This window comes from Barbus barbus (assembly GCF_936440315.1).
Source record: "Barbus barbus genome assembly, chromosome: 44".
Lineage (NCBI taxonomy): Eukaryota > Metazoa > Chordata > Actinopteri > Cypriniformes > Cyprinidae > Barbus > Barbus barbus.
In genome coordinates, this window is record NC_136722.1 from 22,772,575 (window position 1) to 22,784,366 (window position 11,792).

An 11,792-nucleotide genomic window follows, 5' to 3' on the forward strand; every position below is an offset into this window, starting at 1 on the left:
TAAGTGTACAGTGAGTACAGCAGGGGGCTCAGAACACAACCTTGAGGGGCTCCGGTGCTTAGGGTGATGGAGGATGAGGTGTGTTTACCCATCCGTACGGCTTGCTGTCTGTCTTTCAGGAAGCTGGAGATCCATTGGCACAAGTATGTGCTGAGACCAAGGACCTCCAACTTGGAGGTGAGTGTGGAGGGAATTATGGTGTTAAACGCTGAACTGTAGTCCACAAACAGCATTTTTACATAATTCCCTTTTCTGCAGTCCAGGTGACTTGTTGTGGTGTGGAGGAGGTGTGAGATGGCATCCTCCGTGGAGCGGTTATGTCTGTATGCAAACTGTAGTGGATCCAGTGTGTCTGGTAGTGATGCAATGATGAAGTCTCTGACCAGTCTCTCAAAGCACTTCATCACCACTGATGTGAGGGCTACAGGGCGATAGTCGTTTAGGCAGGTGGGCTGCGGTTTCTTGGGGACAGGAACAATGGTGGACTGCTTAAAGCATGAGGGGACTGTAGACTGTTCCAGGGAGAGGTTGAAGATCTCGGTGAACACCGGTGCTAGCTGGTCAGCGCAGGCCTTCAGAACCCGACTTGATATATATAATATATATATATATATATATTTATTGCTCTATTTATTTATATATTTATCTGTGTTAACAAATCACCTAAATTTCATACTTACCTGTACTTACCTCTGGGTGAGCTCTTTTACTGTATATTATTATAGTTTACACCTAATAAAAAGGGTACTTACATACACTTACCTGGAGTGGAGAGATCCTTTACTGTAAGTCCATTTACAGCATCCATCCCATCCTGTAACAGGAAGATTAAATTGAATATATTGTCGAGAGACTTATTACCAGAACCCGTTGCTCCACCCAGAACTTGGGAAGAAGTAAATCCTAGGAGGGTAGGGGCCGTTACATATATACAGTATATATATAGAGAGAGAGAGAGAGAGAGAGAGAGAGAGTATGAAATGTCTGCAGGTGTTGATTCAGTAAAATGGACTTGACAGGAAGTTCATTCCAGAACAGCTGGCTTTCATCAGATGGACAGAAAAAAAAAGAAAAAAAAGAACATTCTTTGGTGAATGGTGGCTTGTCTTCTGGGACTTTGGAGGCTGGACTGCAGAAAAGTATAAAACTGCAAAGTTTGAGTCAGTGTTGCACAACTTAGAGCTACATGGAGACAACTTTCTAAGAACTTTGCAGGAAATTATACTAGCACTATTCTGTGTCCCAGGGAAACTTTCTGTGTGAAAAGATTTCAAAGGTCAGTTTATCTTTTGTGTAGTCCTTGATTTGTTTTTGAACTATTGAACTTTTTTCAGCCATAATCAGGCAATTTATGAAAAAATTAAAAAATACCAAAAGGTTTTTATTTATCATTCAAAAGATATAAAACTGGTTTATAATGCTTAAATTATTTATTGTTTTATTGTCTTCTGTATGTTTTCTCTTGGATTATTTATTTCTGATTGTAAGGGCAATATATCTTTTTAAAAAATCTCAATATTTTTTGATGGAAGAATAATATTTAATTATGTACATGCACCAGTATGTATTACTAAACGATTATAATATATGGAAAAATGTGGTGATTTCGGTTTCATTTTTTAATGATTCATGCAAACAATTTGTTGAATCCGTTTCTTTGAAATGGGCATTTGGATTATTGTGAATGTTAAATGTAACCATATTTGTACAGTATATTGACATTGTCCTTTCTGTGGTGCTAAATCTATAAATATTAATGTCGTATTTACATTAAATATTGATGATAACTTAATGATAAACTTTTCATTGGATCACAGAAAAACAGCTACAGAACATCTGCAGAATACCAACACTGAGCTCTTTGTCTGCTATGAGTTCTGTGGGCATTTTCTCATTGGGAGCCTCTGAGAGCAGTATTAAAAAAATAGTGATAAATGTCGGTGGAGTGAAACATGAGACCCACACGAGCACCCTAATGATCCTTCCGGGGTCCCGTCTTGCCAAGCTGGTGGACACTGAGAAGCCTCCTTCAGAGCTTTTTTTTGATCGCAACCCAGAAGTCTTCGCCCATGTGCTGCAGTACTACAGAAGCGGGAAGCTGCACTGCCCCAACAACTTGTGCGGGTTACTGCTGGAAGAGGAGTTCGCTTTCTGGGGTGTTAGTGGCACAGATGTGGAGCCCTGCTGCTGGGCGACATTTCGACAGAACAAAGACACCGTAGAGGCTTTGGCTCAGATTGAGCCTTCAGTGATTGAGAAAGATGAGGAACCAGGTCAAAAAGACCAATCCAGCAACTCCAGAGCTTGGCAGCAGAAGATATGGGCTCTCTTTGACAATCCATATTCATCCATTGCCGCCAAAGTAAGTGAGTTCATGTTTATGCAGGGTTGTGCAAAATTCAGAAATGAATCTATCTATCTATGTATCTGTCTGTCTGTCTGTCGTACTGAAAGCAATTTTCATTAGTCTTTTACATTACACTAATATCGCTGGTCAAGGTAACATTCAAAGACGGTTGTGACAAATGTAGTTTTTTTAGTTGTAGTTCGTTATACCTCAGTTAAAATTCATTTCAAATTCTCAGTGCAGTTCATGGTGCACAACCCTAAAATGAGTCATGCTTGCCATTGCTGTTCTCCAAATGGTTGGTTCTTTGCTCATTCTTGATGTTTCTGTCTCTCCAGGTCATGGCGATTGTATCTCTGATCATCATCCTGCTCTCTATCACTGCATTCTCACTGCAGACAGAATCCAATATATATCCTTCCCGGTTTCCCCTGTTATGGACAGGCAACTCAACCAAAGGTTTTATGGAGATCTTTTCTGTAGAATCTCTAGACGTGGTGGAGTTAGTGTGTTCGATATGGTTCGTGTTTGAGTTTGTGATGCGTGCAGTCAGCTGTCCAAGCAAACTGCGCTTCTTCATGAACCTTATGAACATCGTCGACCTGCTGGCCGTGTTCCCGTTGTTCCTCCAGTGGTGTTCGAGCATGTTCTGTGGGAAGGCAATGGGCTTTCTGCATATAATGCGATGCATACGTTTATTCCGCCTCTTCAAGCTGATGCAGCATGTGTTTGGTGTGAGAGTGCTCAACCACGCACTTCGTGCCAGTGTGACGACTCTCTTCACGCTTCCTCTTGTCCTCTTCATTTGCACGCTCATCTTTGGTACCATGTTTTATTATGCAGAAATTGACTCTAAAGATTTGTACTTCACTGGCATTCCCGCTTGTTTTTGGTGGGCTGTGATCACACTGACCACAGTGGGTTATGGAGACATGTTTCCTATAACACTTCAAGGCAAGTTGGTAGGCTTTGTCTGTGCAATGGTTGGAGTTCTGCTCATCGTCCTGCCTGTGCCCATAATTGTAAACAATTACATCAAGTTCAGCTCCCTGGTCAAGACAAAGTATTCAATGCCCAGAAAGAAGGAGAAGAACAGTGTGGATGTGGCCCACTCATCTTCTGCTTAAAGTTGCACAATAGAAACAGCAGGTATGGAGGAAACATCAGGTTATATAGTATTAGTAGACCTATGATATATATGTCTTTGACTGCTTTTTATATGTGTCTTATATGGTTTCGTTCTCTTGCAGAATCTGTGATGGATGACTGGATGAAGATCCACTGCTCTGAGTATTAAACTGGTGGAAAAACACATCATTCATCAAGTGAAAATAGCAGTATTTTTTAAGGATATGCTATTTACACTGTGCAAATAGCTATAGGCTCTTTACTCTGTTAAAATAGCAAGATTTTCTGCTATTTATACTATACTTATTGCAAATAGTGGCAATTATCTGCACCTCAGTATTGTAGTACATTAAAATTATAATCAATAATAACGCATTGAGTGTAAATGATAGTTTTAATTCAAATTATTAAATGGATGCCACCTTATTGGGACAATAAAGCCCTCCCTACACCTACCCTAACCCTACCCGATACTTTTTATTTTTAACTTTTTGATTATTTCCTTCATTTTTATTGAAAATAAATGCCTTTCTGACGCGATATGAGATTTAGAGAAGGGAGGAAAAAAGTTTGGCAAAAGGCGGACTCGAACTCGGGTCAATCGCGTCAAAAAGCACACGCCTTATCTTTTTTCAATGTTGACTAACCTGATCCCACGTTAGTGGGCGGAGTTAGTGTAAATAGACACTCCGTTATTTTAATCAATATAACCATAATGCATTGTGTGAAAATGCAATCAGAACAACAGAAAATAAAATAAGCAGACATGTTTTCAGGGGTTAGGGAAACTTTGACAATTCTGGCTTGATCTAAAAAACTAAAAACATATTCTGAATTATTAAGAAGTCTGGTTATTGAATAGCAGTTTACAAATGCAGAATTCCTTTGCAACCCACTTATTATATTTCTGTTGTTGGGTCTGAGTGATCACCGAATTGAAAACAAATTTGATTATGAGGTATCTAAATTCCAACCCTATATTTTTAGTGCTTTTTAAATATTTACTGGATAGTGGATATGTAACCAGTACTAAGCCTAAACATATAATTAATACATTCACTGCATTACAGTGAACATTAACACAAATATAATCACACTGAACATGTTTTAAGAGCTTTGCCCAACAATTTCAAAAAACCCTTTGGGATTCCAAAAACAAAAAAACAATTCAACTGTAAATCAGCCAGAAATCTGTGGGCTCATTTTTCCCTTTGGAATATTGACTGTTCCCAGAAATTTGTGAAAGATTTTTCCAGATGCAGATGTTTGGATGAAAGCTTTCTCTTTGAGAATCTGACATTAATTTGACACCAAATTTGAACCACTGTTTTTTTTTATACTTTTTTTTCTTGTTTGTATTTGAATGTGTATTTACCTTGAATGTAAATTTACCTTGTTGGTGCTTTTGTACACTAAATTGTATTGTGTGTTTGTGCTTTTATTAAACCTGAACTTAAACTAAACTTTTTTTAAATACAACTTGCATTATCACTGCAGATACTGGCTGCTAATTCCATCCAGAAGGATACTTTTGTAATAGTCGAAATAGACAGTTTGCAGATATTGTATTTATTATTAAAGAATCAGCTGCAAAACCAAAGGCTAACGGGACACAGCAGGGACACATAACTGTTGGAAGGTGAACCTTCTGCTCAGTCTGAGGTTCTGAATGCTCTGGACTGGGTTTTCATTAAGGCTATCTCTGTATTTTGGTGCACTGAGCTTTTCTTCTACTCTGACGAGTCCCTTAGTCCCTGCCGCTGTAAAACAGCCCCACAGCATGAGGCTGCTACCAGCACACTTTACTTTTGAGATGGTACCCTGCAGGTGATGAGCAGTGCCTGCTTTCCTTCAAACATGATGCTTGGAATTGAGATTCATTAGACCAGAGAATCTTGTTTCTCAGAGTCTGAGGGTCCTTTAGGTGCTTTTTTGCAAATGTGTTTCCATGAGTTTTAACTGAAGAGAGGATTGAGTCTTAAGCCCAGATCGGTGAAGTGTTGCAGTGAAGTTTGTCCTTCTGTAGGTTTCTCCTTTCTCCACATATGATCACAAAGCTCAACTAGAGTGACCATCAGCTTCTTGGTCACCACACTAACCAAAGCCCTTCTCCATCAATTGCTCAGTTTGGCTCCAGGAAGAGTCCTGGTTGTTTCAAACTTCTTCTATTAAGGGTAATGGAGACTACATGCTTCTGTGACCCTTCAATGAAGCAGGATTATTTTCTGAACTCTTCCGCAGATGTGTGACTTGATGCAAACCTGTATCTGAGCTCTACAGGCAGTTATTTTGACCTCAGGGGTTGGTTTTTGCTCTGATGTGCATCATCAGCTGTTAGACCTTTTATTAAGACGTGTGTGCCTTTCCAAATAATACCCATTCAGGGGAATTTGCCACAGTTTACCTTCACTCAAAGTGTAGTAACATCTACAAGCAATGTGAATGTTCCTGAGCTAAATTTCAACTGTCCCAGATAAGGGTATGAATACTTATGCAATGGAATCATTTAAATTTTTATTTTGAATAAATTTGCAAAGATGTTAACAACCTGTTTTTTGCTTTACCATTATGGTGTATGGAGTGCAGATTGATGAGGGGAAAAAAAGTTATTTAAAGCAGTTTAACATAAGGCAGCAACATAAAACGTGAAAAAATGAAGGGGTATGAATACTTTTGAAAGGCACTGTACATATACATACACACACACACACACACATATATATATATATCCTATACAACGTTCTTAGTCTAACAGTGTAATAAAGCTGTATATTGGGCTTTTGTGTACATGCAGTTGTGTCTCTTATCCATTGGAAGTCCAAAATAATGACATAAAACTTCAAAGTCAAAACTTTGTTGTAATTTTGATTTTTTTTAATCTCATAATCTTTTATATTAACATTTTGACTTTTATTTTATAATTATATTAATAAGTATTTTTTTAATCTCATAATTGTTTTACCAAAGCATAATTGTTTTTTCTTGTGGCATACAGTAAATCGGTTTCTATACTTATTACATATAAAATGATAAATTATTTATTTCAGATAATCTAATTTATTGATGACACCAAGGATTATCTGTCCATATTTTCCACAAGGTTGCGCCAACATGCTTATAAAGTCCTGTTCCCCTTCAGGAACCCTGAGCTGCGTCGTGAACGCGCTCTGAATCACATGTGTAATCTGTCCAATGGAAGGACGAGACGTCACGGGCGAGTGACGTAATCGACCAGGAAGTATAAAATCACCTGCAGCCAGCTTTTTGTCATTCAGCAACCGCTAATCTGTGTATGTGTGTTTGTCGATCGATCTGTGTTGTGAGTCTTATTTAGTGTTGTTTGTCCTTAAGCACAATCGCTTGAAATAAACTCCACAATGTGTACAAGCACTTGGGCGAGAGCAGATCACATTACAGGCTGTATGTTCCTCCCTGCACACGTTACATCGCTGCTGGGGAACACAGTCCGTGTGTGGTCTGCTTGAGAGTAGAGCACGCATAATCAACTCTCTGACTGCCCGCTTTGTGAGCGTTTGTCACTGCGTCTGCTTACTCTCAGAAGGCTCTCTTTAAGGAGTGAGCTTTCACTAGAGTTCCTCGCGATGCCGGTCCCGCTTTTGCCGAAGAACGAGAAAAAAGGCGGAGCGGCGGCTGCACTCGTGGGAATCGCACATGGATCAGGTGGAGTATGGCGTTCCGATCGGCTCTTTAATATGGCTTTGCTACATGCACTCGTCTCAATGAACGTCTCACTCAACGTCTTATTTTTTTTTTCTTTCTGCTATTTATTCCATTCATTTTAAGACGCAGACGTGACGCAGACGTCACGTAAATCACGCGTGGCAGTGAAGTGTCGAGTCAGACGTCACGCGTCATTCACGTGTGGCAGTGAAGTTATTAATTATTTTTTTCTCTAACACGTATTTAACACTCTACTCAACATGGCTCAGTGCAGTGTGCCAGCGGTTGCGATCGGTTCTTTAATATGACTTTGCAACATGCACTCGTCTCAATGAACGTGACACTTGCGTCTGTCTTATAACGTGATGTCTGCGTCTGTGATTTATATATAGGATATTGTGTGTGTGTTGTTTAACCCACATTTTGAGGGCCAAATGCCCCCACAAAGATAGAAATATGAAGAAACAAACTTGATATAGGCTATTGCATTTTTATAGCTTATTGTTGGGGTTGTTATTGTGTTTTTTTTATATAGTTTTAAAAGGCCTAGGCTACAGCACTTTGGTAGACTAGAAAACAGACAACTCGATCGCGTTTTCTGTAGATCCTTTAAATAGAAGAATAGAATTGAAAAATAGGCTACTATTTTTTATATATAAGTCACCTGTGGTGAAAAAAAACGACTGTAAACTTTTTTTTAAATAGTTTGTAAACTATTATTTGACTTTTGTTTATGACGTTTTGCCCCTTTATTAAACATTTAAAATATTCACAAATTAATATGGATTTTTTTTTTTTTTTTTTTTTTTTTTTTTACTGGATTTCTAAGGCCAAATTATTTTCCCGCAGTGCTGAATGAGAAGACATGAACATTTGTGTAAATTCATTACTATTTGGAATAAAAGCTATACAGGTAAAATCACTTAATTAAATACAACTGAAGATCAGTGGGAAATAATAATAAAGAATGTGCTGGAAACCGCCCTTGCAGCAGACTATGGCAGACGCAGACGTCACGTTCGGCAGACGCAGACGTCACGTTCGGCACACGAACGAGTGATGTGGCAGACGCAGACGAGACGTTCGGCAGACGCAGACGTCACGTTCATTGAGACGAGTGCATGTAGCAAAGTCATATTAAAGAGCCGATCGGAACGCCATAGTGGAGGAGGTAATGAAGACAGGCGAGCCTCTATCTTCCTCCTTTCCCATCAGATCCAGCGCCCGCCCCGCGGTTTCTTCCCCCAGAGAGAGGGCTTGACGCTCCGCTTGTCTTCCTCCGAGGAGGTGGACGGTGAAGGACGTCGATGAGCTTTGTAAAGCTGCAGTGTTTGCACAAGCATCTTATGAATGATGACATCATTATATTTGCGCTGTCAGCTCTAAGATAAAGGGCTGATTTTCCCCGCCGTAAGATCTCGCGGTTCCGGTTCGCCACTGCTGAGGCATGGCGGCGAGTGAGATCGCGGGGATTGCAACATGGATCTGGCGGACGGGTTGGAGACGGGTTCGCCCTATCTCCACCTGCATTCCCCAGATCTAGCACTCTCGCTTGGGGCTGGAAGCCCGCGGTGCGGTTCTAAGAGCTAGCTGTTGCAGCGCGCGTTGACGAGGCGACTGCGTGCATTACGTCATTCTTATTATGAATCCTTTTCATATCAGACCGTGTTCACTCCTCTGGTTGTCTTTCTGCATTTAATTTTTGAGGAATTAAATGATGTATTTCATCTAACTAGGAGAAGTTAGATGTGTAAATATGTATACACATACATATATGTGTATATAGGAGCCTCTTGGGACTTTTCTCGAGTGAGAGCACAATGCTTTACCTTTCTTCCTCTGAGGAGGTTGAGGTGATCAGCAGGGGCTGCTGGGTGGAGCAGCCCCAACCGTGTTCCAGCTCCTCATTTAGGGAGCATCACTTCTCATACTCCCGATAATATTGGAGTCAGAGTCGCGCTCCCGGGCCAAAGGCTTCTAGCAGAAGGCGGATCTGCGCTGGATAGTCTTTGGCTAAAACGTCCTGCTGCCTATGACCCAGGACTTCTGAGGGTCGGCCCCTCTGGGGAAGAGCGGCGTACATCGCATTACATGGTGCCCGTCTCTCCTCAGTGCCCTCGGGAGATCGGTCTGCCAACCCTGCCAGTGTTCCAGGGCGCAGTGGTCTCCAGCGAGCGCTTCTCTCAGTTACTTCCGCCCGGAAACGTAGCGGAACTGAGAGGCTCGCCACCCCTTCGGGGGTCTCTAGAGCAGCTAGTTTGGTGAATGGAACGAGAAGTAGAGTACTCTCTTGAGGAAGGAGGCCATCGAGGTGGTCCCTCCTCACGAAAGAGAGTACGGGTTCTACAGCCGGTACCTCATAGTTCCCAAGAAGGATGGAGGGTTGCGTCTCATTTTAGATCTGCGTCAGCTGAACCGCTCAGTCATACGACTGAAGTTCAAGATGCTCACATTCAATCAAACATGTCGTGTCTCAAATCAGGTCGAGTCACGATAGATCTAAAGGGCGCGTACTTCCATGTCTCCATCCTTCCCAGTCACAGGAAGTTCCTGAGGTTTGCTTTCAGGGGCGAAGCTTACCAATATCGAGTTCTTCCCTTTGGCCTAGCACTCTCACCCCATACTTTCACGAAGTGTGTGGACAATCATCAAAACACCGTGTTTTGAAGTCGAAGTTGCAGATTAAGTTACAATGTGTAGAATGACATTCACATAAACAAAATGACACACACAAACATGTACTTTTGCGCTTTACTTCAGTTTCGCTGTAAAACCTCAAGTCAGCACTTACAACCTCTCAGATCTGGCAGTACAACTTCAGATCTTTTGCTACTCCTTTTGCTGTATTCCTGTAGCAAAACTCACTTGTGCACTTGTGAATGCAGACGTGAGAGTTTGAGCCGGGGGCAGGGCTGGGCTGCGAATGAAGACATTTTGTGGCATTGAACAATGTATAGTCAAGATATTAACAACGTGAAAATGTATTACTATTTGAAATATATTTATTGAAATATTAGCCTACTATTTGAAAATGTTTAGAACTTCTTCACCTACTTCAAAGAGTTTTAATCAAAAACTGCACCTTGGTATTTACCATTACCAAGGTACAGATGTTGTAATGCTGTATGATTATACTCATTGTGTTTCCCCCCACTGTGCTGACACTGTAGCTCAACTTCAGAGCACTGGCACCCCAATGACAAGTCTCAATCTGTGTGTAGAGAAAGGCAGGGCAAGTACAAACGAGCAGTGAGTGTTCCTTTGCCTAGAGCTTGGGGAATTCAGACAGTGTAGTTACACTCAGAATATGTTTCAGTCATGCTCCATTCCTCTGAGGCAGAAGGCGGTCAAACAAACACTCAGAGGGTGCGGCGTACACTGCTCTAGTCTTGCTAGGTGGAAAATCTACAGCGTGGACTTCATTTGGACTATTCTCGAAGAGAACAAGCTACATACGGGTTTAACAAATAACTTTTGAAAGGAAAGTTCAGTGTTTGATGGACTTCTGTATCCAGTGACTGCATACTAACTAAGGTTAGCTGACTCCATAAACTAATGTCTTGAATGATAAAATGAGCTAATGCTGATTCTTCTGCTGATTGTGTCCATTTAATCTTTAATCTACAGTTTACTTCTTATCAAATAATTACCATTATGTGAGATTTGTTTAATTGGTCTTGTTAGATAAAGAATAGTGAATGATGTATTGATGCATAGCTTGTTGTTTAAAGATCAACCTAACCTTTTATGAATGCCGAAATGCACATGCAAATAGGCCTAGTTATTTCTTTTAAAAAAATAAAAAGATGAAAAGTTTAAAAGAGTAAAAAGGTTAGAGAGTAGCCCCTGCAAATTAATGCTCATTTAAGACATTAAAACAGTACTGAGCAATTGCGCCACCTACTGGTTCTGCAGCAGATGTGAACAATCCATTGACGGCAGATTCACTGGCTGATAATGCGGTATGCATTCATGTTTTTGTGTGTATGTGGATTGACATCATGCACAAATGTGTTTAGTGAAGTTAAATGTTAAGGTGGTATTATTTTTGTGCAGTTTAGCATAAATCTCCCTTCTTAAATGTACAAAAGTGTGATCTCTCTTTATTTTGGCAAGATGTTTTCTTTTTACCTTTTTGGATTTGAATCATTAAAGAAAGAATATAGTAGTCTACAAATAAATGAATAAATTAAATAATCTTAACTAAAGGACATTTGAAATCATGTATTTCTGTACATTTCCAAATAAGGTGCATTAAAAGTCAATAAATGCTTGATTAATATGAATATTTTAATTAAACGTATCCCCGCGTATTTAATCTTTTAAATATCAGCAGAGTGCGCGAGTTTTTGGATATGGTAAGATTAAACTTATTTTAGTGAACAAAGTACCACATTTCAGCTCTCCTTTTGTTAGGGTGGGTACACAAAATGTTTTTTTATCCTTGCTTCAAGGAAATCCTCAATCTATATGCTTTCTAACAGCTTTATTTGCGGCCGTAAACATTTAATTTTAAGGTGGCTTTAAGGGGGGGTACAATGCTGTTTCATGCATTCAGAGTTGTTTACACTGTTAAAAGAGTTGGATTCTCATGCTAAGCATGGACAAAGTTTCAAAAAACAATTTGAATGTATAA

At 40.1% G+C, this 11,792-nt stretch overlaps 1 protein-coding gene across 1 annotated transcript; it reads left to right on the forward strand.

The window, feature by feature from the left end:
- The first annotated feature begins 1,119 nt into the window (after nucleotides 1-1,119).
- Nucleotides 1,120-4,970, forward strand: LOC306863339 (voltage-gated potassium channel KCNC1-like). The gene is made up of 4 exons (XM_079406610.1): nucleotides 1,120-1,276; nucleotides 1,818-2,362; nucleotides 2,686-3,496; nucleotides 3,598-4,970. Exons 2-3 carry the CDS (start codon nucleotides 1,871-1,873, stop codon nucleotides 3,472-3,474), a joined length of 1,281 nt encoding a protein of 426 aa, XP_079262736.1. The 5' UTR covers nucleotides 1,120-1,276; nucleotides 1,818-1,870; the 3' UTR covers nucleotides 3,475-3,496; nucleotides 3,598-4,970.
- Nucleotides 4,971-11,792: the final 6,822 nt, after the last annotated feature.

Coding starts and splice junctions, on each gene's coding strand:
- LOC306863339 (XM_079406610.1), top strand. CDS start 1,871: ATGAGTTCTGTGGGCATTTTCTCATTGGGAGCCTCTGAGAGCAGTATT. Junction 2,363..2,685: donor ATTCATCCATTGCCGCCAAA/GTAAGTGAGTTC, acceptor CTGTCTCTCCAG/GTCATGGCGATTGTATCTCT.